At 42.7% G+C, this 27,453-nt stretch overlaps 1 protein-coding gene across 1 annotated transcript; it reads right to left on the bottom strand.

Annotated features, from left to right (window-relative positions):
• Window positions 1-210: 210 nt before the first annotated feature.
• LOC142139787 (NACHT and WD repeat domain-containing protein 2-like) lies at window positions 211-24,831 on the bottom strand. The gene is made up of 8 exons (XM_075197657.1): window positions 24,783-24,831; window positions 23,388-23,476; window positions 21,060-21,176; window positions 18,931-19,134; window positions 16,744-16,797; window positions 15,519-15,648; window positions 5,753-6,306; window positions 211-3,981 (listed from the first exon to the last, which is right to left on the bottom strand). Exons 1-8 carry the CDS (start codon window positions 24,829-24,831, stop codon window positions 211-213), a joined length of 4,968 nt encoding a protein of 1,655 aa, XP_075053758.1.
• Between the last annotated feature and the right edge of the window lie 2,622 nt (window positions 24,832-27,453).

Genomic DNA, 27,453 nt, shown 5'->3' with positions numbered 1-27,453 from the left:
TCAGTTTGCCTATGCTACTAATACGTGGAATTACAATATTTGTCTTTTACAGTACACACAACTCACAATACATACAGTACACAAATGTTTATGGTAGCATGTAGAAGGGATCAGAGAAGCATCACTTCCATTGGAGCCTCGTCCATTGACCAGCTAGGCCTACTGTAGACTACCTCCATTGTGTGTAGGTGTTAGGCACACTTCAATATCTTACTCCTCTAGTACAGTTTCTTTATCGAATGAGCAGTCAAGACTGGAGCCTGCACTAGTCAAATCGTTCCACAATATCTCTCCGGACAGTTTTCCTTGATATATTTTTACAGGTACATCAATAGATTCCTTTTTATTCCTCAGAGTGAGAAAGGTTTCGATCTCCTTGTTACCCTTACATTTCATGGCTATTGAGTACAAGCCAAGTGTGCCATCTTCAAATCCAACACAGACCGTGCTATCATCATCAGACACCGTCATGGCACACGGTACTTTCCCAAGGTGGCACTGACCGATCTTTTCCCCGCTGAGGACTTCCATCAGATGAAGGACGGGGTTCACGTGGAAATCACACCCACAGTGACTCACGCGGCCTTGACATACATAAATCAGGTACCTGCCATCTTTGGTCAAATGTTGATATAAAATATCACTGTGCTCATGTAAGACGCAAAGTTTCCGGTCCAGCATACTTATCACGTTGACGGTTCCACCCACAGTTATGATGATGACATCGCCGTTTGATGACACTTGAATGAGAGAACGCAGGAGTGGAAGCTGGACAGGCAGCTTGGTGTGGTGGCAAAGAGTTTCTTCCACCACATTCCATGTGTAAACGTCTTGATTTGAGGTCATCAAGACAATGAAGTCTGGGTGGCTGCTGAGACATTGAAAAGCCACAATAGAACCAGAATCGTCAGAACATCGGAACTGCTTACTTACATAACCAGACCACAGGCTGACGGCCAAGAGTCTATTATCGTTCATGCCAATGACAAAGGTGCCTTCAGGTGTTATACAAGCCTGACTTAGTGGAGTGTGTATCTCGCACACTGTAGTTGCCGTTTTGGGTTTCCAGACTCTTGAAACTCCATCTTCACAAAGAATAACCACAAAATTACTCTTCGGGATCATAAGCAGCTGGGATACAGAGCCACTGTGGATACGATGTGTGTTTGTTCCTGTCTCCGTTTCCCAGACATACAGTTCTCCAGATGTCACCGATGTTACAAGGAGCTCACCGTTTGAAGTTACTTTAGCAATTTCTACAAAACCTCTATGCTGATAAAGGGCTGTAATCCTACAGCTAGGTATATCCCATTTACAGACCATATCCGAACCATCTGAGCTATATGCATGGCTCCCTAGAGGGTAAAGAAGTAGTGATCGGACTGGCCGCCCAGTTTGAGAGTAAGCCCTTGGACTGATGACTGATTCCAAGTCCCACATCATTATTGATTTATTTTTTGTTATTGCTTGCAATAAGTTTAGCTGAAGGCTCTTGGTAAGTAACGTCAATGTCTCAGATTCAAGGTTTACCATGGAAATGCATTGTCCGCTCTTTAAGCCCCAGACAAGGAGCGACGGAACATTCTCTACTGCGCCGATGATCTCTTCGCCGCTATACGAAAATACACAAGAAATAAATTTGCCTTCATGCGGGACGCTGAAGGTGTCTTTCTGCCAAGTCAACGTTTCCCACACATCAAAAGTTGTTGATCTGCAAATTAGAAGCCGCCCCGGACAATATTCCGTAGAAATCACTTCATCATATTTATCAGGAGGATAAATTTCATCCATAAGTTGAGGCTCAGAAAGATCTTCTATGTCCCAAACTGTGATAGCGCCAGATTTGTCGATGATGTAAACAACATACTCATGTATATAAACATCACGTATAATGTGCTTTAAATTGTGCATCTGTAGCACAGTTTTCTTGGCAAGAAACTCTGTGTTATAAATGATAAGTTTATTTCTTTGTCCCAAGATTGTATATTTTCCACTGTCAACGTATCCAAAATAAGTAATCTTTTCGGCGAACGTGGCTTCTTTAAGAATCTCACCAGAGAGAACATTGAAAATTTTAACTATTGGAGTATTCTCAAAGCAAACACATAGCATTTCGTTAGACAGGTGATACCCTTTAAGCATGAACTTGGCTTCCTGGTTTGTGTCGGTAATTTCATTAAGAAGAGTCCAGGAGGAGCAGTCAAGAAGGAGGATTGATCGTTTGCTGGTGGAAAGTGCTATATATCGACCTTCGTTTTCCAATGTGGCACTAATGATTTCTGTGCCGTTTGATAATTGATATTCTAAGTTTAGTTTCTTCGTCCTGCTCCAACTGTAAACAAAACCACACTGGAAAACTACAATTAACTGATGCTTTGTTTTCATCTCCAAGATGCTGACAATATTAGACGGTTCTTGGATCTCAATTATATTAACTGGTAATTTAAAAACAGCAGAATTCAAGACAACCAAAGAAGAATTCTTGATGCTTTCAAAATATGTTTGCTTGGCAAACCTCAAAAGACAAGGATATATAGATACAAGTGGCATTAACTTGGACTGCACGATCATCTCAAAAGCATCAGGGTTATCATTCAGTAGACACCTGGTTTCTTTTAGCATGTTGTAGATAAGGTGGACCTCTTCTCTCTCCATTAGTATGGCTGCATCTTCTATACTATGGATCAGTGAATTAAGGTGACCAGATTTTAAGAGGGTTTTGTAATAAGGCAAAACCATCAAAACGTCAGTGTAGAGGGTGTCCAGGTTTCCACATTCCTTCAGATGATAGGGAAGGTCAAGGGCCTTTCTTACGTTCCTGATGACTCTAGTTTGGGTTCCTAAATGGCCGGTAAAAGACCATGGTTGAGATGGGAGTCGTCGGTCAATGTAAATCTTGGCAAGTGGATTGCACTCTGTAGTCTCTGAGTTTGACTGTTTATCATGTTGTGGGCCGTGATTTGGTTTAATAGATATCAACTTGGGTCTTCCACTTGCCCAGCGGCCACTAAAATAGCTGCATAAATTTGAATGCAACTTGTGAATTACTTCTTGACTTTTGAGATATCGCTTGGTAACAACTTGTTGGTAAAGCCGATGTGTCCATGTTATTAAACTGCAACCTGTGACAACTCTATGAGCAATGCATCCCTTCAGGTCAAATAAAATGTTTGCAACTAGCCAGTCGGGAACTCTCAACATGTCCTTAATGTCATGTACATGATACAGCTGGGCAAGTACCATATCATCTGCTGACAATACATCTACAAGCTCAGCTTCTCCAAGGCCAGATCTTGACAAGGTTATGTAACTTAATGCCCTAAAGATAAATTCGTAGCCATAATGATTTTCCAATGCATGGAATAATCTTTCAATTGATTGATATATACTTTCTTCAGTAGGTCGATCATCAACGTCACGATAGGACTTCCATCCCGTGACTTCCTTGTACAGTAGAAGTATCTGCAAAGGGGATGTACTTTTTCCCAAGGACCTGTTCACATAAACTAGTTGGCCGGAAGTGATTTTCCTCTGCTCTTTCAAAAGGTTCATCTTTAAATGGTCATTGCATTCTTTCCTCGTTGGTTTCAACTCAAGTAATATAACCTGGTCTGACTGCCAAGAGCGGTTTTGGTCTGCAAATGTTTCCCTCGTGGTAGATAAAATTATTTTAGTGAATTGAGGAAGAGGAGATGGCAACCACCAAAAGGTTTCTCCATCGCGTTCAAAACATGTCAAGTTATCCACGGCATCCAGTATCAGGACCAGTGGTCTTTGCTTGGTAGGTGCCGATAGAAGTCTAATAAAGCATTGTGCTAACACAGCTATGTCATCTTCATGTGCAGGAATTTGGATATTGAAAATATTGGCTAATTGTTGGCAAAGTCCCGTTATCAGTCTTCTCAAAGTCAGAGGTTCACCGACTGGAGGCACAAAACGGACTACTAATACTGGGTCAAAGTCTTTAAGCCATAGTCGTACCTGAAAAAAACAAAGAAACGCGTCACTTAAAAGAAGATGAAAGGATCTGATTAGTTATCTTGTAATGTACATTTATTTAATTAAGAAATACCACTATATGTCAGCTGGAGACGGAGCTCAGAGGGTGGAGAGTGGTTGGTAGACAACTGATTTAGAAATCAATTGTAGAAGAAAAGTAACAGAGATGCTCAAACTTCATGTACTCCATTCTGCAAGTAATTTGAGCCATTGGTTCAAGAGTTCTCATATCATTGACCAATGAGGTTTCACCTGATAATTTGACATCACTTCCTCTTTCACGCTATGTAAGGAAGCAATTTGTGGCCATTATACGCACCTCACCCATGCCTATCAGAAGAGGAACTGCAGGAGCATTGATGGTGGAAGACCTGCAAATCCCCCAAAATCTGCTGAATTATGAAAACTAAAGGATTATTTCACTCACCTCTTCTGGAAAGAATGCCAAGTATACAATACTTGGGGGAAGATAAATGATGAAGATTAGGAGATCAGGAGAGCATTGGATTATAAATATAACTGCTAGAGGGAAGAGAGGAGAAGATGAGGGGACAGGACAAAGACTCACATGGACTGGCGTGTCTCTGTCTCTAGAAACAAATCTTTGTCATATGGGGTTTTTATAAAGAGATGGAGAAATCTGGCAAAACCTGTCCATCCAGGTATTTCTGTCTTCTCAAGACAATTCCCACCTGCATTCAATTTCTCCAGAGAGCTTTAGAAGGGAGATCATCCAGGACCTCCAGACAGAGTGCAGGCTATATTGGCTTGCTTTCTAAGATGGCTTCCAAAGATTTATTGAGCTCCCCCCAGTTGTTAACCAGGCCTGTCCCTTGGGCAGACTCTAGCACCTGACATAGTGGTATATACCATCGGTGTGATACAGCGGCTGTTTAACTACTGCTATTAACCCATTCATTCCTATGGGCCTCAGATTTGTTTTGCATTTTTACACTGCATCGGTTTTGAATGGGAAAAAAAACTTTTTATTTTTGACTAGATCAAAGTGAGTTTTGCATTGTTTTGGGACAGGTAAAATGTACTTTTGGTACCACAGTTGATTAAATATCTGTTTAACTTGGCATTATATGTGGAAACAGTGAAAAACATATGTAGAAGCAATTTTTCTTGAATCATATCATAAGTCACATATGCCTGGCTCATTCTCCACTTGTCACATATGTTCCCCCACCCAGGGGCAAACGCAGGATTTGTAGAGGGGGGTTTCCACACAATGCCGTCAGTGGGCGTGACCAGCATGCATGGGGGTGTGGCTATAATTTTAGACAGTGCTTGGCTGCTCTACAACTCTTCCTATCCCCATAATATACATGGGCAATGCTGTGTGCACTACTGTTAGGTGCACGCAGCTCTCCCTTTTCAAGCAGAGCCATGTGAAGTGGGAGCAGGGTCCAGACACCTCAATTATACAGTGGCTTAGAGGGGGGTTTCCAGGCACTAGAAACCCACCCCCCCTCAGTTTGCCTATGCCACCCTCCTCCCGTTGCCACCTATGGGGGTCACACGGGGTTACTAAATGCTCCTGAGTAAAAGAGTTTGTCTACAGGTGGAATTCAGTCCTATCAGTGGTTCATATCATATGATGAATAGAACAAGTAAATGGTCTTTCAGATTTCTGATTCCCAGAGGGCTTCTCTACTGAATATTAGTTGCTCATTTTTAGAATACTGTTATCCAAATTCACTAATGAGAGGCACCGAGTGAACACATGATAAGCCAGTCAGTACTTTACCTTCTTTGCACAAGAAGCCAGAAGAACGGTCTTTCCACAGCACGGTTCTCCAAAGATCACCATGGGTTTACGAGATTCATCATGAAGAACGTAGCTTTTTATACTCTCCATCTTTGTGAACTCATATTGCTGCAGATTTGAGTACATGGTACACAGAGAGAGGTGCTGCAAGACTTCTTCACTCCCATTTCTCAGGGGTGCTGGATACCTCCGGGTCCGATGGTCAACTAACTTCACCATGTCGGAATAAAACTGACCGCACAGGCCTTCTACATACTGTTGCTTCTTCTCTTTGGTGTAGCCCACCTTAATATCACACGTTGTGGTAGTGCTGTACACGCAAAGACCCTCAGTGCAGGCTAGGGCTGGGATGAGTGTGTCCCTGAGGTGACAAAGCCTGGCGTAACCATCAGATATTACACCTTCCGATTGTTCTGCTTTTCCTCTGTGTTTCTGGATCACTTTATACGGCACTTTGTGTATGTAGAAGACGCATCGCGATAACACATCCTCAGATTGGTTTTCTAGAGCAAACAGTAATTCATCCTCCAGACCTAGGAAAATAATAAAAGTTAAATTAATTGGTACCAATTTATATTCTTGATGTGTTGCTCATATATTTCTTGTAGTTTATGCGCTGAATTAAACCTGATGGACATTTGAAAGGCAACTACTTCTCCAGTTATAATTTGGTTTTATTGTTAGTAAATAATTTATGCATCTGTACAAAGGTTACTGGAGCAGGAATATGTTTTATGTATATTTGACATACACCTATATTTTCTTGGGGTGAGCAGCATGATTGGTTATGGACCTCACTCCAATATTACATGGAATAACTAAAGAGGAATCAGCCCCCAATACCCTCACATTTACTGGTATGTTCCCTACCCCCAATCTTCTGTCTGTCACCCGACGAGCTGGAGAACGTAAAAGTAATGGTTAGTAGAAATGTATCCTTAACGCTGGTCCGACAGCATCGTCTTTAAATAGCCTATGGTGCGCCAATTTTCAAGAATGCCACCAATTATAAAGCGCTATGGAATTTGCAGGCGCTGTATAAATAAATGTTGATGATGATGATTATATTTTAGAACATTAATTATTAAAAGTACATAGAAGGGGAAGCCTAATTAACAAGTTTCATGATGGTACTTGTACAGCCGCAATACCTGTTCTGTTATCGCCATCTCCCAATGGTGATAGCAGACCCAAATACTTAGGCTAGGTACACAGTTTTTTTCACCCGATTATCGAGCCAATCACACATGAAACCGTTAGGTCTGATATCATTAGTGTGTACGCTCCCACGATCACATTTTATCGTTCCAAAGCACATCGCATAGTTTCAGTTGATTTTATAAACGGACTAAAAATCTATATAAACAATGGAACGATGCTGGGCAAATTCTGCAGTGAGTACGCACTCACGACCAGCAGTGTAGGCAGATATCTGTACAGTGTCAGGATATTTTCAGCTGATGGTTATGACAGATGAAGAGCACAGATCTGAAGGTAAATCTTGTATAGTATGTACACAGGAATCGGTTGCTGATCGAGACTTTCAGTCGTTGGTAAAATCGTTAACGATATCACAACGGGAGGAATTTTCTGTAGTGTGTACCCAGCCTTACTAGAGAGCACTTGAAGGATTTAAGGTTGGTGGTGAGTCTTGTCAGGCGGAGTAAAGAGTTGTATAAGTGGGGAGCAGCACGGGAGAAGTGAGAGGAAGAGAAGAGTAGGACAGATCAAAGAGTGGGAATGATGGGGTCAAAGATGTACGAAGAGGAGCTGGTGAGGGTCGTGATCGTGAGGGTGAATCTGAAGTCGGAGTAGGGATTTGCAGAGTGTTGCAGCGGATGTTGATTGACGGGAGAAGAAAATTGCTTTCACCTCAAAATTTATGACGGATTGTAGGTGGGCAAGATGGGTGAGGGAAAGGCCAAAGAATAGAGAGTTAAAGAAGTCAAGGAGGGATATACTGTATGTACATAGAGATATTACACACACAATATAATATTTTCATATTGTAAATAACTACATCTGCAGAATGAAGCATCATTCTGCACCAAGTCTTTGTATCACAGCTATTGCAGAATAGCCCCAAGCATTAAACATGGATCTGCAGAACACTTACACATAGTAGCCACTTGGTGGCGTAAGTTTGCTTTTCTTTCTTTCTACCCCTAGTAACTACTAGACCAAGAGAAAGAAGATATAACTGACACATAACAGGTTTAATTATTTACTGGAGAGTTAATGTATTAAGTCTTTTTTGGAACTGTGAGATATAGCAATGTGGGATTTTCTAAAGGGATGGATTTGTTCTAAAAATATCTGTACCTACTAGTGTGGGAAATGTATCCACATTGCACCGTTAACCCTTGCATGGCCTGATGCCACTTGCACCATTGTGACCGGAACTATTTTTGCATTTTCAGTCTGCGCTGGATTCACTGGGAAGAGCTGATCAAGGTCTAACTAAGCAAATGTTATAGATTTTTTTTCCCCCTTAAGGAATAGGGTGTTTATTGGTAGATTACTGGATATCTTTTGATTGTATGGGCATTAGATTGGGGGAAACAGGTCTAATGACAAAAAAAATCCACTTTTCTAAAAAATATTTTGAATGACTTTAATGACACCATATTCACAACAAGAATTGAGTAAGATATAGAGACAGAGACAACGGTATGATTTAAAAAAAAAAAAGAAAAAAGTAACTTAAACTAACAATTAACCTAAATACTACCTACTGGGATTTCATTTGGGGGCAAAGTTATTTTATGAAAACACATTTTTTTTTTCCTTACATACTGAAAAAATCATGTTTCCCTCTCTCTCCTGCTGCATGAGGTTTCCTGTCACAGATATTTGACCGGCCGTCCTGTTGAAAGTGGCCCCAGGTTTCTGCTGCCACTAGAGATAGAGGTCTGTTATACACCAGCCACTAGAGATGGAGATCTGCTATACACTAGCCTATGCTTTATATACTAGCCGCCGCAGAGGACTCTGTATGGTAGTCACAGTAATGGGGGTTTAGACAGGGCCCGCAGAGCCTTCACCGGCAGCCCCTCCCAGCTGGCTGCTCCCAATCTTAATCCCTGTATTGTTAGGAGAGAAAAAGGCAAAGCGGGCGACTTCTGCTTCATGTGACCCCCTCTGCATAATGCTGGGACGTTCCGCTGTATAACACAGGAGGGGATGGAGGAGGGAGTGCAGTGCAGCCCTTTTGAAAATTGGCAAATGTTGCCCATGAATGTATTAGTCTATTTAGTGTTGGGTTTTAACTACGATCTGCAAGCTGCATCATGTACCCAAATATCACAAGTGTCCACGGCAATGTTCAAGGCCCTTGAACCAGGCAAATTAGATCCCATTTCAAAGTGGTTTGAATAATTAGCCTTGAAAGTAAGAATTTTCATTTAAAACTATTTATGATGCAGTGGTCTCCACATCCTGCAGTGCCCCCAACTAAATAACATAGATTTTAGCCTCATATACAATAGTCTCATCATGTATATTACTGATTATCCCCTATCTAAAACTCTGGAACATCCTCCAAAACTGTAGACATTAATATGCCTGTCTCGCTGTGTATCTTCAGTTCTGAAAGCTTTATTACTGCCAATGATACCTTAATGTGATGCCATCCCTGATTACTGGTGATGTCATCCTCATTACTGGTGATGTCATCCTGATTACTGGTGATGTCATCCCTGATTACTGGTGATGTCATCCTGATTACCGGTGATGTCATCCCTGATTACCGGTGATGTCATCCCTGATTACTGGTGATGTCATCCTGATTACTGGTGATGTCATCCCTGATTACTGGCCCCTCTAACATATAACATAAATCACTGTCAGTGTAATGGTTGCCACACATTGGGCTACAGCCATCTGCATGAGGAGATCAGACAGAGAATTAGCCACACACCTTCCTCATTGAACATCCTCCAATCATCCCAAACCACACCCAGATATATATATAAACCACACCCTGATCTATCTAGACCACACCCAGATCCATATAAACCACACCCAGATCCATATAAACCACACCCAGATCCATCTAAAGCACACCCAGATCCATCTAGACCACACCCAGATCCATCTAGACCACACCCAGATATATATATAAACCACACCCAGATCCATCTAAACCACACCTGATATATCTAGACCACACCTAGATCCATATAAACCACAATCAGATCCATCTAGACCACACCCAGATCTCTATAAACCACACCCAGATCCATCTAGACCACACCAGATTCATCTAGATCACACCCAGATCCATCTAGACCACACCCAGATCCATCTAAACCACACCCATATATATATATAAACCACACCGAGATCCATCTAGACCACACCAGATCCATCTAGACCACACCTAGATCTCTATAAACCACAATCAGATCCATATAAACCACACCCAGATCCATCTAGACCACACCCAGATCCATCTAGACCACACCTGATCTATCTAGACCACACCCAGATATATATAAACCCCACCCAAAGCCATCTAAACCACACCCAGATCCATATAGACCACACCCAGATCCATCTAGACCACACCCAGATATATATAAACCACACCCTGATCCATCTAGACCACAGCCAGATCCATCTAAACCACACCTGATCTATCTAGACCACACCTAGATCCATATAAACCACAATCAGATCCATCTAGACCACACCCAGATCTCTATAAACCACAATCAGATCCATCTAGACCACACCAGATCCATCTAGACCACACCCAGATCCATCTAGACCACACCCATATATATATATATATATAGACCACACCCCGATCCATCTAGACCACACCTAGATCTCTATAAACCACAATCAGATCCATCTAGACCACACCCAGATCCATCTAAACCACACCTGATCTATCTAGACCACACCTAGATCCATATAAACCACAATCAGATCCATCTAGACCACACCAGATCCATCTAGATCACACCTAGATCTCTATAAACCACAATCAGATCCATCTGATTTTCAGGCAATGAAAATATGGACTGTATAGAAAAATCAGGACTGTTAGCAGGTGTGGTTTTATAATGTGACCACTAGTTGTTTCCTTATGATCCCACCAGCGGTTTGCCAATCAGCATCTTTTTATCATTTTTCTATTTCATTTACTTTGTCTGCAAGTCTGCTGGGGGAAGGTGGTGAGGACTGAGTCTGCCAGAATAACAAATAAATGATAATTTTAAATTCTTAGTAATATATATGTATTTTTTAGATGCGGCAAAGATTTGTTAATATGCCACATAGGAGGTGGTACAGAAACTGCCCATGGGGGAGAGGGGGGAAGTATATCGGAGTCTGAATGTGATATCAGCTGTCAGGATCATAGAAGATCAGATTGCACTGATCCAGTTGTCCGGCACCCACCCAAACAATTGCATTGCATTGCTTTTTAGTGTCACCAATGACCCCACAGATGTGGTGAGTCAATCTGAATTGTGTATATAATGTAGAGATGGGCGGGCTCGGTTCCCCAAGAACCGAACCCACCCGAACTTTGGGATCTCGGGGCTCGGTTCTTGCGATACTTGAAGATTATAAATACACGCCTCCACAGCAATCCATCGCCATTTGACAGAGGGAGAGAGCAGGGTGTAGTCACAGGCTGATTAGAGCAGGGACAGAGAATACAATATTTTGATTCCAATTGTGCTAACAAAAATTGCTAGAGAAGAAAGGAGGAGGAGAGGAGGTTTTTTTTTCAATATTTGGCACTCAAAGTGCTTTTTGGGTGTCCCCCGTTATTTTGCCTAAATATTTCAGGCTGTCAAAATTACTATCTGTCAGCAGTATCTTACCAAATAATTTTTAGCACTCCCCAGTGTTTTTGGGGTGTCCCCCATAATTGTGCATAAATATTTCTGGCTGTCAAAATTACTATCTGTCAGCAGCATCTTACCAAATAATTTTTAGCACTACAAGTGCTTTGGGCTGAGAATGGATTTAAAGCAGTCCACATATGAGCAGAATGAGCAACCAGGTTCTGTCACCAGTCCTGGTGTTAGTGTTCCCAGTACATCATCTGGGCAAGGCCATGTCAAACTACACAGTGTTTCGAAATCAGTCCAAAAAACAAAAAAAAAATTTACTGTGTTGAAGCGAAAAAGAAGTGTTACTGAGCAAAAGTTAAGTGCCGATAAAAAAAAATTGCCAACATGCCATTCTACACACGCAGTGGCAAAGAGAGAATGAGGCCTTCACCTTTGGCTATTAGTGGCAGATCCCAAAAAGTTACCCAGCCTACAATTGGTGCACAACTACTGTTACGCGTCAAAGCCGAGCTGCAAGATAACAGTGAGGCATTAGAGGATAATGTTTGCTCTGATTCACAAATGACACCAATCCCTGTGGAGAGTCCATCCAACAGTGGTATGTCTAATCGTGAGCATTCTGTTAGTGTACCCATAAAGAAGGGCCCTTTTAGCAGTTCTGCTGATGTGTACCTGAACAGCCCGAGTGTAGCCGGTGAACACAAATTGAGGATGCCACTTTGGAAATAGAAGAGGATTAGGGGGAGATTTGTGGAGGTGACGAGGGCGCCAATGAGGATGTTGATGATTATGATGCAGACAGATACCAAATTGCCTTTCTCAATTTCTATTTCTATTCTAGATTATATAACGGCTGAATAGTTTTCTATTTTACTCCTAGTGGAGAGGGGATCTGATGCAGATAGATACCAAACTGCCTTTGTCTGCCACAGTCTGTGCAAGCTGCGTTTTTTATATTCAACCACAAGTGGAGGGTGTAATATACACCCAAAGACGATGGCTACATTGCCAATAATCAAAGATGGAGGAGGTAGACAACCAGGCTTGTCTGAATAATTTGCAGACAAGTGTTTGAATTAAGGACGGCCTACCAGGGTTTTTTTCATAATTTATTAGCTTTAGAATTACCTCACTTATCTAAGAAACTGGTGGAGCACTAAATTAGGTTATTTTAAAAAAATGGTATTTTTTTCAAAAATAGCAAAACAAAACCAAACCCAAAACCAAAACACGCAAGGGCGGTTTTGCAAAACCAAAACCAAAACCAAAACACGAAGGTAATCCAGATCCAAAACCAAAACCAAAACACGGGGGTCAGTGACCATCTCTAATATAATGTGAGAAAGCTGTAATCTTAATAATATAATGACACAAATCAGTGCCTCTTGCAGGCCCATGGCAGACGTCTCTTGCCATATCTGAGTGTTCTGATCACTGCACACTAAGCCCGGATCTGGTTTTCTCGCTGGCCACAAGCAGGACATGTTATGGGTTTTGGTAAATTCTGTGTGTGTCGGCCCTGACCAGATAATTACAGCTTTCCGGTAACATGTAGAGAATCGTATTAAGTCTTCTGCCAAGAATAATGCCGTGCTCATTATGAGACTTGTGAATATAATCCCTAGAGTTGGACTGTTGGGGATGAAGAGTAAACTTGAAATGTACGTTACTTTATAAATAATACAGTCACTAGCAACATTCACAAATACATACATGCACGTTTCAGGAGCATTAAAGAGCAAGTAAATCCACTTCTCTAAGACACTCTGTGTCTTCTCTAACAGACGTACTGGCAGTCTTACTTTGCAGAAGTGTGGATTAATAAATTAAGTTGCAAAGGCGGGGCTAGTGATGTCACAGCAGCTGACATAACTGCAGTCTTAGTTTTCAGACTTGTATCAGATACCATCACCCCTAAACATGTGGGAGGGGTTGTAGCTGTCTGTAGTGGAGAGGGGGGGTGGCAGGGTAATACATTATTTTATAACAGAGCTACAGTGCAATGTCAGGGATATACAAACTACCTTGGGCTATAGATGAAGGTTACCCCTAGCATGACACATTCACCATTCCTCCCTTGCCTCTAATGCCATGCATGTTGTGATATTGCAGACAATATCGAGTACATGGGCATTCTGTGTAGTCCACAAAAAGGAGGAGATTGACAGGATCCTTATTGGACATGTTGGTCAATGTGGTTGAAAGATGATGACACGCATTAGGCCAACTGGGGCCCTCTCCTTAATGCACTAAAAGGCTTCAGTGAAGCTGAAAATGAGACAGTTGCTTGACCAAAGTGCTTATCCAACTTGTCCGCCCATATGGCTGGTCAAACTTGACAGCTATTAGCTTGTTTAGCTCTTGGACTAAACAGCAAGATTGCTGCGTGTGTGGACAGTTTTTGATAAAACTTTCAAGATACTGTACATGGAGACAAACTGTTCATGCTGCCTACAACATAATCAGAAATGGTATAGCCTAGTGATGGGCAACCTTAACTTCCTCGAAGACTGTGTCAATGGCCATTCGGCCTTCCAGTGGGTCGCATGGAGCAAAGAATGAGAGCACTGTGCACTCCCTCCTCCTCCGTTATGCAGTGTGACCTCCCTGCATTGTACTGAAGAAGTCACCGGACACAGAAGTCTCTGCCCCGTTTACGCTCTTTAGCTGAGTGCCTAAGATTACTATCTCATCTGTTTGTTTAGTCATCACTTGACCACATTAGTTGTTGAGTGTGAGTAATGGCCAAATAAGACACAGATGAATTTGCCTATGTATGGTAACCTTTAAAATAAGCTAGGCTGTTGGGGATGTATGACTGAAGCCATCTTGTGTAGATGGACTTGACTTTAGTTGAGGTCCACTCCAGGGCTCCAACCTGACCCATTTCCATCAAACGCTTCTGAGCTATATTATTGTGGGGTTACTTCTTACACCACCCTCTCTCTTATTGGATGGCCAGAAGCCAAAGAAGTACTAGGATTCATTAAAATTATGCTTATCAAATATAGAAGTGCTCCCAACACCACCCTAAACTGCCTTGGCTCTACGGTACAAGAACTCTCTGAATCTTTCAGCGTGAACGTCGGCTCTCCCAGACGCAGTTTTACTGCAAACGCCAAGACAAGAAGAAGCTGCTGCCATTACATAAAGAAGACCTTAAACATCAGAGCTGGGTCAGCTGATAAAAACTTGGAGCAACAAGCAGTTACTGAGGACAAAACCTACCTGGATATCCAATTCCTTGAATTAAGGATAGATAAGCTTGAAAACAGTTCTCAGAGACGTTCCTACAAACTGGAAGCTACAGTACGTAATCTGTACCTGAGCCATGGAGCTCTTTATTCCCAGTCCATAGATTACGCAGAGCACTGAACAGGTCCCTGGACATATCCAGAGGCATCATTAGGAACTTATACTTTTATGAGGCTCTCAAGCATGATTCTGAGAGACACACAGGTTATTTATTCATGTCTTATGGCCATATATGTGCAGACATAATGACAATATGTAGACCTGTGAGGTCGGCCACACTGGGTTACAAGAGGCCAGGATAAGGTATCTCCTTGTGTCCCCTTCACACTACAGATGACCAACAAGGTACAGAGCTCCCTCTGTAGAATCCTGAATCTTCTGATGGAAGGAGCCGGGCAGATCGGGGGCGTTCCTAGTTCAGCGCTGGCTCAGTGCACATAAGAGCCTTCTTATCCACCCGTACGCAAAAATTTGATCATGTTTTGAGGTACAAGATTATTTCAATAGATATGAAGAAGGTACATTTAGGAGTGGTCACTGCGCCTGACCTAGCCCCCGTGCTTGCTTAGCAGTCCTGATGGAACTCTGTAAACGGGCCTCCCTCAGCACCTGCCCCTTTAGCCGCAGCGCCCCCTACAGCCACTTCAGTTCCACCCCTGGCTGCAGTGTCTCTTTACCTGAGGTAAAATACTTCTGTGCTTGCTTATCTCCCAGAATCCTTTTCTGCACACACAATGGAACCACAGTGGCAAAGATGTCTCTGATTTCACGGGAGGCCTCGTACATCCGGCCAGGATTACCTGTGCTCTGTGTACAGAAACAAATGTCCACACGTCAGCTGGAAACAGAGCATTTTCTGGAAACATTTGAAATGTAGAAATGTCCTGTAGTTTATTGTGGTGAGAGCATCATTTTATTAAAGAGCCAGGAAAGTCACTATTTGACATTGATATGTCTCAGAGGTCATGTATCACTACTAATATAACTGTAATGACTATGATATGTTTATTCTTGAAATGCCCCACGTGCTCTATGTCCCACCCTTTGCAGCCACTTGCCCTGTTAGGGGAGATGATAAAGAGTTTGCAGACTTGCTCTGCAGAAATGCATTGTGGGAATTGATGGATTCTTACACTGCAGCCAAATGTATCGCAACAGCGTAAAGAATAACTTGATGCGCTAAGATAAAATAAAATCAAATATCTAGGTACCTTCCATGCTCTGTACTTTGCATCTGCCTTGGCCCATACCTGTACTCACATCTGTGTGAAACAAGCAGACAAGCCCTGGTGCATCTGGCGAATGGAGCAGGGAATGTAATTAAGCATTCATTTTTTATTTTACCTTACTGCACTCTGCCCAAAACACAGTTTATGATATTGAGGGAAGTTGTTCTTTAACTGCTTAAAATTTCAGCTTTTTGACCTGTGTACGACAATACCCTGGATCCTCCTAATGAACGGTGGAACTCTCTGTGACAACTAACAGATAAAAGTTCAGATGCGGGAATGTACACGAATATGGACTGGTGGGTTTTGTATGCTGGGGTTGACTTTCTGTCTCGGACCCAGTCCTAAAGATGTAGGAGGTGTCTTCAGCAGTTTGTGATAAAGCTGGGTAATACTCTTATTAAACTTACAACAGAGCTGCTGGGAAATAAATGTCAGGGAAACAGTGAACAATTAACTTTATAAACTTTATAAAGTCAAATTCAACTTTGGGGGAGTTTAGCAGTCCTTTAAATATTGGGTTGAGGTAATCTAGTAAAAGTTAACAAGGTATAATAACTACTATCTTGTTATTTGGAAACTATTGGTAGCCAACCATGAAAGCAAGTGTTGTAATATCCATGCACGTCTTTAAAAGCTACTTTGCAAAATAAAGTTTACTCTCTCGGCTCACGAAATAAAGTTCACTCGCGCTCTCGTACACCAGCATGTCGCTGGTTACTGGCTGCTGCGATGTTAAAGAAAACAAATATAATAAGAATTAATGGGCAGCAGGGTCACAGTAAGGTAAAGGACTCTGCAGAATGAAACACTGTAACATGGTCCTATTACCCTCGGGAGCAGAGCAATGTTTGTCCAGAGTTGAACAAATGTAATGTTGTTTCATATTTAAACAATATGTTATATTAATTGTTACGTTTTACCACTTAATGATTTTCAACAATGGTTTTTCTGTTGCCACCAATGTTTGTGTGCATGTGTCCGGCCTGGTCTGTGAGGGGGGGGGGGGGGAGGGAATAGGAGATTACTCTGCATTTTGTGCATTTTAAAATTCTATTTTTTAAGTCTCTATTAAAAGCAGCGCACACAGAATTACTGGACAGGTATTTAAACAAACACAAAACAGTCAGAGGGATTTGTTTTAGGAAGTTCAGAATATAAAGACAAGATTGTAGGGGCCACAGTGCTAAGTTTGGAAAGGGCCACAGTACCGCAGGTCCTGGTGGGGAGAAATTTGTCTCCATGATTTCGGACTTATGTTGGTCGAGTCTTCGGATATTATTTTGTAATTTCCTCTGGTTAATGAAAAAATATTTTATGGAATCCAGAAAATAGCCCGGGTCACGTTTTGGCATTTTGGAGTAGATGCAGATTTGGCTGCAATAGCGCCTCAAAATGCAGCCGCAAATTGCGTTCACAAAATAAAACGTAATTGCCACCATATGCAAAGTGCCAACTATCACAAAATGCGCTGCCGGTAGGCAAAGTAGCACATACTTGCCAACTTATGGCAAGTATGATCCGGGAGCTGCCGAGGAAAGGAGGGCGTGCAGGGGGCGGGGCCCCGAAAATCGCGTCATTTTGGCCCCCCGCTGTAAAATGACGTGTTTGCGTCATTACATTACGGGGGCGGGGGCCAAATGCGTTTTGGACCTAATTCTGCCCATTTCACTAGGAAGTGTGCAGATGCGGGAGACTTGCCTGCTCTCCCGGGAGTCCGTGAGACTCATCCAAAATGCGGGAGTCTCCTGGACATTCCGGGAGAGTTGGCAAGTATGCAGTAGCATATGTGCTTGATTTACGCCTGGCAGGCGCCCCCTACACTTACATCCCTTTTGTGGCAATATTTAATTTTATGTGCAACAACCACATTCACTTTTATGTATAAAGACCTCTCTAATGCACCGGAAACAACTCCCTGTCTCATGTACAAATATTTTTTTTCAAGCAGACACAGAAATGGGTAATATATGGCGAAGCGACAAGTAAATCACCAATCAGTGTAGCAGAGCATTTACAAACAGCCAATTACAAGCCCTTTGCTATGACCGGAATCCGTCATCATCCCTTGACCGCCTGCGAATAATACGGTCTTCTCAGGTATATATGTATCTGTGTTCCTGTCTGCACCTGTTCGCAGTTGCGCAGACACGGTCTTACTGTACTCGGCCTTCATTGGAGCACCCCCTGTCCCGCCTATCCAGTCGTGAGCAGGCGTAAGTGGCAGAATGACACAAATCTGCATGGGTGGGTGAGCGTGCGCCAACTGTTCTGGGCACGTGCAGAGAAATTTCACGCAAGATGCGCAGCACAAACTAGCTTAGCGCTCGCTGCTTTGTCTCATTGTTGGGATAAGTCGGCTTGTCCTATACAGGTGTCAATGTGAAGTGTACACTGTGGAGGCAGACTCTTTGGGGTATATTTACTAAACTGCGGGTTTGAAAAAGTGGAGATGTTGCCTATAGCAACCAATCAGATTCTAGCTGTCATTTTGTAGAATGCACTAAATAAAGGATAACTAGAATCTGATTGGTTGCTATAGGCAACATCTCCACTTTTTCAAACCCCTTTGAGTCAATTCACTAGGAACCAGTGACATCACTGAGGCACGAGGCACGAGGCACGAAGGATGTCTGATTGGAATTCCTTGTGGTATATCCAAAACTCAGGACAAGCAGTCAAACAAAATGAAAAGAAAATCAAAAAGTAAAAGAAAAGAAAAAGAGGATAAAACATGATTATGGCATTGCTGTAGGGCTCTGCCGACACTGTATGATATATAAACACTTGTCTTGTGTGCCAGCGTCCCTTAATAAAATAATATATCCTGAGCTGGATAGACAAGATCCGTTATGGGTACCTGTCCTGTGGTGCAGAGTGATACCTCCTCCTCATCCAGCAGGGTATAAAGCGGTGGGATGGCGTTTTCATCCCGGTGGTACCACGTCTGGAGGACCTTTGTGCAGACTCTGAGTTCCTCAGCAGTGCTCAGAATATTCTCAAACTCTTCACAACCGATCAGTGTTGGGAGACAGCTCTTCCCATACTCCTCCCCTATGAGAGCCTGGGAAACACAACATAACTTTCCATAGATGGAGGAGATCTGACACCATGTAATTAGAGGACCTTTCACTCAGAGTGTACATAACTACCTATGTATAGTACTATTAACGTCTCCTTATCAGGGGCAAACACAGGATTTGTAGAGGGGGTTTTCCACGCCAGACCGCCAGTGGGTGTGACCAGCATGCATGGGGGCGTGGCTATAATATTAGACAGTGCTTGGCTGCTCTCCAACTCTTCCTATCCCCATAATATACATGGGCAATGCTGTGTGTACTACTGTTAGGTGCACGCAGCTCTCCCTTTTCGAACAGAGCCGTGTGAAGCGGGGGCAGGGTCCAGCCACCTCAATTATACAGTGCCCCAGGCTTGGAGGGGGGTTTCCAAGCACCAGCAAACCTCCCCTCGGGTTGCCTATGCTTATGTATTATCTGTCCCGTCCTACCAGGCTCGGTATGGTAACTATGGCACCTGGCAGAAGGACTGGCATGCCTGATGATATAATGGCCTCCTCAACCTCACTCACCATCTGAACTCTGCCATTAACAGTCCTGGGTAATGGTCACTGCTTTGTGTAATACCGTGGCCTCGGTGTCCGTGGCGGAGCTACCGCCAGAGCATCCACTTAAGCTGTGGCAGAGAAGCGGATTTCTACACAATGTAAAAACAAGCTTCAAACACGTAAATGGAGCCCAGAGCCGGATTTAGACCTCATGGGGCCCTAGGCAAGATACTGGTTTGGTGCCCCTTCCCTGAAAAAATCCATAGCACTATAGTTTTTTGGCATAACATATAACACTATTTAGGGGCTGGCTGGCAGACTTTAGCCTGGGGGGGCAAGCATACAGCACTGGCCCATAAGTAGCGGTCCATTTTTAAAGGGTAGTTTCACCGCCGGCCCTGGGAGGGCCCTCAGGGGACCGCTGGGCCCTAGGCAATTGCCTAGGTTGCCTAGTGGGAAATCCGGCCCTGATGGAGCCTCAGCCAGTGCTGTCCTATGAGAAACGCTGATAAGTTTAATTTAATGAAAGTAGTGGTTCTAAAGTGGTAGAAAGATGACTTTTGCGGTGACCCAGGCTCACCCTAATACACAGTCACCTTACAAAAGGGCCACGGGTTTGTTGGTGACTGGCCACTCCTTCACGGGGCTGCGGATCGTATGATCTGCTCCGCCCGCCTTCCCTCCCCCTATGTGTTGCTGACACGTTACATGGGACGCGCACCACATGACCAGCATGCCTTTCCATGTAAACAGGCCGTCTAGATGACTGTAGCCCCCGTATATCATGCCGTCCTCTATATATCAGCGCAGAGCTCGCACTTTCCACAGTTGCCAATGTTTGAATTTAATTTCCATAGAGATTACTGGGCCGGTAAGTCTGAACACACCCCGTGCGGTGCCTTGTTATTAAAGCCTGTTTCTGTCCCTGATAAATAGGGATAATTGACAACTATGATTTTCTATGTAACCATTCCCAGGACACCAAGGCCTGCGGACACCCATATAACTATATATGATATTATGTGAGGACACATATAGAGCGCTCAGTACTCAGACAGATTCGGGGTACAGGGAAGGAACGCTTGTTACCCCTCTTCTCCCTGGTATTAATGCTACACTGCAAAACATAAGTAACACATTTATTAACTGATCTGTTATTACATTGTCACGTGCTTGAAATGTGATTCAAATTTAGTTGACTTTAAATTATTTTTCTGTTTTTGCCACTTGGATACATTTCTTACCATGTATTCTAGTCTACGTTTTATAAGTTAATATTTATTGAACTGGAATAGTCAAAGTGCAACAAAATATGTTATAGTGGAATTGAGGACAGACAACTTGATGGGGAAGTTGTAGTTTATACTTAAGAAAATGTTTTTTACTTGGTGAGGTACATACCCCCCCAAGGTACAATGTCTTACCACAAACCACGGTCCAGCCGAGGACCGGAGACATTCCTCCAGCAGCTGCCTACGGATCCTGCGGACTTTACCGCTATAAAAGTCATCCGGGTGGATCCCGTCATAGCCGTCCAGGACCTGCGGTAGACAGCAGCTGAAGTATATACTGTGCATATTGGAGACTATCAGGGGTAGATTTACTAAGGCTTCTAAAAATGAAAACTGGAGGTGTTGCCCATAGCAACCAATCAGATTCTAGCTATCATTTAGCTACAACATTCTAGGAAGTGATAGCTGGAATCTGATTGGTTGCTATGGGTAACACTCCACTTTTCTGTTTTAGTGTTTCTGCATAACCCGAGCAGTGTGTACAATGCTCCCTGACTTCCCTTCATGCAGCTCATTAATACATAGTCTGTGTGGTAACTGGTTCTGTATGTAGCATGTGCCGGTTGGCAGGGGCTGGCTGGCACATTTTTATCAAATAAGCCGACAAAGCACCAACCTGGGACAAAGATATAGTTTTATGTTAATCGAGTTAACTTTTTGGATTTTAATTTTGTTTTTTTGTCCTTGAGTTTTACCACCCACCCATTTTCCCAGTGAATGGGGAATGTTGGAGAAAACAAACTCCCTTCCCCCCTATAATCCACATTTAGGTGTGACAGTCCCAATTTTGACTTCACAGAATGGGAGGAGTTTCACAAATTAAAGGCGGGGGGGGCGTTTCTTATAATTTAGGGGATCTGGTTTGGTCAGATAAGGGCATGTTTTGGGGGGGTTGTATTAAGAAATAATTAGGGGGATAGAGGTGGATATTTACTAGAGATGCTCACTGACCCCCGTGTTTTGGTTTTGGTTTTGGATCTGGATTACCTTCGTGTTTTGGTTTTGGTTTTGCAAAACCGCCCTTGCATGTTTTGGTTTTGGTTTTGGTTTTGTTTTGCTATTTTGATTAAAAATCAATGTTTTTGGGCATAAAATAACCTAATTTAGCGCTCCACCTGTTTCTTGGATAAGTAAGGTAATTCTAAAGCTAATAAATTAGGAAGAAAACAGTTTAATCCCTGGTAGGCCGTCCTTAATTCTCCACACAAACCTAGTTGTCTTCCTCTTCATATTTGCCTATTGGCAATGCATCCATCGTCTTTGGGTGTATATTACACCCTACAATTGTAGATGAATAGAAAAAAAGCAGCCTGCATAGACTGTGGAATTAGAAAGTAAAAATAAATGGACCACGGTAGTTTGGTGGAGTGCTAAAAATTATTTTTTAAATCTGCTGACAGATAGTACTTCTGACAGCCAGAAATATTAATGCAAAAAATGGGGGACACCCCAAAGCACTTGTAGTGCCAAATATTGAGAAAAAAAAAGACTCCTCTATCCTCCTCTCTTCTCTATCGATTGTTATCAGAATTGGAATCAGAATTGGAATCAGAATTGTATTGTCTGTCCCTGCTCTGATCAGCCTGTGACTACACCCTGCTCTCTCCCTCTGTCAAATGGCGATGGATTGCTGTGGAGGCGTGTATTTATAATTTTCAAGTATCGCGAGAACCGAGCCCCGAGATCCGACGACGTCACGATGATGTTCGGCCTTGATTTGGATTCCGAGTGGGCGGGAGAGTACCGAGCCTGCTTGGCTCGGTAGTCGGATAACCTAAGTTCGGTTCTCGGGGAACCGAGCCCGCCCATCTCTAATATTTACCTCAACTTTTTTTTTAATTTCTAATACACAATTTATTTAATTTATAGATCAAAAGGTTACTGGTCGCCCCCTAGTGGTCAAATGATGAAAATACATGGAGATAATGGGCCCTAGTGTGAAGAGTGGGCCCCAGTTCCCTCCTTCCCGCTCTCCTGCACCGAGGCCTACAGCTCACTAGTTCTGCCTTTGGATGTTATAATTTGTGTCTTCACCACAACCCCAGAAAATAGAGAACATTGATTGCATTTATTTATTTATTATTGAGTTAAGGACATGTTGGTGTTTTTAAATATCTTTGTTTGGTTTGATAACTAATCTGATGACGTGTTACAGAGTGACCTCCTGACCATCCAACATGGCCCCCTCCATCCAGTACAAAATGGGACTATCCAAACTGTCTCCCCATTGTACCAACCTGGGCTGATTCTTTTATCCTACAAACACCTTTCTCATCAGCTCATTCAGCGTAGGCAGCAGAGCAGCTGTACTGGCCCCAAGGGGTCCAATCGGAGGGTCTGCACCTAACTACATGGACTTACTCTTCCACCATTTTGTGTGTATTGTAGTAAATAGGTTTTGAGCTGGATGTATTAATTACACTGATTTGAGGTCAGTGGAAATAATTGTCGAGCACTTACCTGAATCTCCAGCCCATGGACATGTCTACAATACTCCCGTAGCTTCGGGTATACATCTGTGCGCAGCGCAGCTCTCTCCCTCTCCGAATCTAAGCAAATATCAGCACAGAAATATAGGTCACACGTTTCTTCTACTTAATGCAATCATGACAACTTTATGTACTAGAGGTAACTATTGTGAGCTGAATGTTCATGAATATGCTGCCTAACAATTCATAGGGAAAGTGACATCACTGAGAGTGCAGCCTATCCAGTCACTAGGAACCAGTGACATCACTGACAATGCAGCCTATCCAGTCACTAGGAACCAGTGACATCACTGAGAATGAAGCCTATCCAGTCACTAGGAACCAGTGACATCACTGAGAATGCAGCCTATCCATTCACTAGTAACCAGTGACATCACTGAGAATGCAGCCTATCCAGTCACTAGTACCCAGTGACATCACTGAGAATGAAGCCTATCCAGTCACTAGGAACCAGTGACATCACTGAGAATGCAGCCTATGATAGCATATGACTATGGGTTAATGAAAACATACTTTACATCACACAGAGATAATGAGACTTAGTACATAGAAGTAAAGCTTTATAAGTCTGTGTGATTGGCTTACAGGCTCCTTGGTAACAGAAGTGTTCTGTGCAGGTTTGTGGCTTCAAAACTATGGGCATGACTAGTGATGTCACTACAAGACTTTTTGAGCACTGGCTACAGGTAGTGGGCTATGATTTCTTGCTGTTTGCCATGAAGGCCTTCTGCCATACCTTATTTGTGGTAATCAAGAGGGGTGTGGCTTGCTTGATAGGGTGTGGTCTTAAACTAAACAGGCGTGGCATAGGCTGATAAAGATGTCTTTGCCAGATGGGGATGATTTGTTCCGAATTTTGGGAACACTGGAGGTATGGGAGGAGGTGAGGGAAAAATATTGAATTTTTTTTCCTGTTAAATTGCTGATGGAGTCCTGAAAGATTATATGAAAACTAGTAAAAGCGTAATTTTGACCCTTTTTTGGTAACTGTTAAATTCCGCAAATCAAGTATCAGCTCAAAAAAAAAAGCGCTAAACACAATTCCTATTTCACAAATATATATATATATATGTGTGTAATATATTTGACATGATTTGTTAGTGTGTGTATTTATAAAGGCGAGGAGCAGCGTTTGCCTTTTATACAGTTATACAGATATACAAGTAAAAATTTTTGAGTTTGTTGTCCTTTAAGAAATTGTTCGCAGGGTAAAAATGTTATTAGAAAGTTACTGTTTGTAGAACTACTTTGCAGTCAGACAATAAACAACCTGTTCCTTAAACTGTATTTTCATTGGAGAGATAGAGGTAATTGTAAAATAGAATAAACAGCTGATTAATTGTGTGATCATTAAGTTTCCATTTACCTTTCTTATCTGAGCAGGTCAGCTGCCGCCTATAATCGCTGAAGGACATTACAAGGTGTCCGGCCCTTGTGAAGGGTTCTGTACCTTGTGGGACAGATAACAGGCGCTGCGGGAACCGTGCCCAAATCTATCACAGAAACTAGAAGAGGAATCAGGTCCAAACGTAGCTGCAACTATATGTCATTTAATATTGCACTTTAAAGGCCATTTTAACTAGAGATGCTCACTGACCCCCCTGAACTGGTTTTGGATCTGGGTTAGCTTCGTGTTTTGGTTTTAGTTTTGGTTTTGGCAAAACCGCCCTCGTGTGTTTTGGTTTTGGATTTTTTAGAAAAAATCCTAAAATATGCTAAAATCACATAATTTTGCTCTTTTTTTGTTCCTACATTATTATTAACCTCAATTACACTAATTTAAAGTCATTTGCAGTCAATTTTGACCACTTCACAGATCGCAATATTATTTTCATACACTTTCGGACAAATACTGCAGTGACCTGGCTGGATGGTAAGCGGCAGAGCAATGACACAAACACACGGCAGTTCCTAGCACATCTAGGACACATTGGCACACAGCAGTGGCAGAAAAGAAAAATGGGGGTCCGCCCTCCCCCCTCCCCTCGTTATGTTGGGTCTTAAAAAGGAATTCAGAACTCCTGAGATCCGACGGCGTCACAATGACATTTTGCCTTGTTTTCAATTCCAATGGCGCGTGACAGTACTGAGCCATCTCGGATCCCCTAAGTTCAGGTGTGGTCGGTTCTCGAGGAACCGAGCCTGAGCATCTCTAATTTTAACATTATTCATTCTTTTTAAATCAAACTGCGAACACGACCGTGTTCACAATATAAAAACCTCCACAATTATTCAAATTGAATTTGAACGAGTGTGAAGCGGTTTAATTTAATTCTACTTTCTCAAGAATTGAACTGCGACCTGTTCGGACATTTCTTATCAAGAGGTATCGTAGTACTACAGTGTATCCTAGCGGGGGGACGTCTGCTACATGTGACCAACTGGAATCTGTCTAGCCAATCGTTCTGTTACCCCGACATCTCTGCAGTCCTATTATCCTCCTGTCCATTATACTGAGACCACTGGGGGGACAAATTCCCAATCCTGTTAATTACAGTGTCCCCCCCAGGACTGGTAGCATCTGAAGGAGGACTCAGTATTTTTGCTCTGGTGGAGGAATTGGGAAGATGCACCCAGCCCTTTTCTTTAATTATTATAATAATATTTTTTTAAACAATGTCTTTATAACAGGGGACAGTTTTGTGTGTGAAATGTTATTACATTACTACGGGGGAGATTCAATTGCCGTCGATTCCTGATATAACATCGGCCGGGGGGTGCCTACGTGAAGACACCTTATGCCGAATTTAATCTCCCCCTATATTTGGGAAAGTAGAGAAACGCATCACTACCAGCCAGAGACAACACACTCTGCCCCCAATGTTTTCTGGGAATATTACTGCTGCATCGGGAGCGCCAGGGAAGGGCTGGCACATGTTGGCCCGGGGGAGGGCAAGATTTGATTCAGCAGCCTATTTTAAAAAAAAAAAAATGCAGGTGGCCTAGTGACCCAGTCAATGGTAGTCCACTATGGGACTGGCCCAGGGGGGGGTCAGGAAAGGGGCCGAGGTCATAGGATCAGCAAAAAATTCCAACGGTCAGAGGCTGGTAGATCAGACTCGCCTGGTGAACGAGACCGAGGTCAGGGTCACTGGTAGAGAAATTATAGTCAAAAGATGTCGGGGGGTACACGGGGAATTAGACTGGATATATAAAGAGGGGATCAAACAACTAGGGTACAGTACCTGATGCCCAGGCACATGTGTATCTAGGGACTATAACTAAATAAATATCACGCCCTTTGCGCAGTGATAAACTGGTTTGGCCCTGAACATGTAGTAACAAGTTAATTCTGCTATTTTATTCCAATGGATATATATATATATATATATATATATATATATATACATACACGCAGTTTCATTTACAAGTAATGGATTTTGTCTGCACGTGAACAATGTAATCTCCTCTCTGTATCCGTCAGCAGCTGCACAGATTGGCGAGGACTCTCTGCCCACAGATCCGGAGCTCCGATCCAGGAATTTCCTGTTCACTCTTCACTTTCAATGTCATTTTCTGCTGCTTCAGCACAAAACATTCTGTTTTTATCTTCCCCTCCCCCAGTTCCTCCTCGGTGAGGGGTCATTAGATGTGTGTGACAATAACCTGTCCAGTTACCTGTACTCCTAAACCAGGGTGACGATAGTAATAGATTCAATCACATTATAATATTGGCTAATGGGTCCGTCTACCATAATGACCCCACCAGGATTTCAACTAAGATGGCAAAATGGGCACATTCTTACCAATTTGAATAAATAGCAATAGTTTTTTCAGGGGGTTAGACCAAGGTTTTGCAAATTTTGACAGTACAGGTTTTCCATATCTCCTTGTTGGAGCTCAGATGTATCCATTATTGACTGATACATTGTAACAGATCCACAGGTGGAATAATTATATCACTGGAAAACCTGCCCTGTTAGGGGTCCTGAGGACTGGATTTGGGAAACACTTGGTTAAACGATTTTGGTTAGATTACATTTGCCAACTAGCAATAGGTCTACAGTGATCTATAAATCTATATTCCGCAGAGCTGT

This window comes from Mixophyes fleayi, chromosome 2, assembly GCF_038048845.1.
Source record: "Mixophyes fleayi isolate aMixFle1 chromosome 2, aMixFle1.hap1, whole genome shotgun sequence".
NCBI classification, from domain to species: Eukaryota; Metazoa; Chordata; class Amphibia; order Anura; family Limnodynastidae; genus Mixophyes; species Mixophyes fleayi.
The sequence above is the reverse complement of the archived record's forward strand: the minus strand, read 5'-3'. Positions and strand labels throughout refer to the sequence as shown.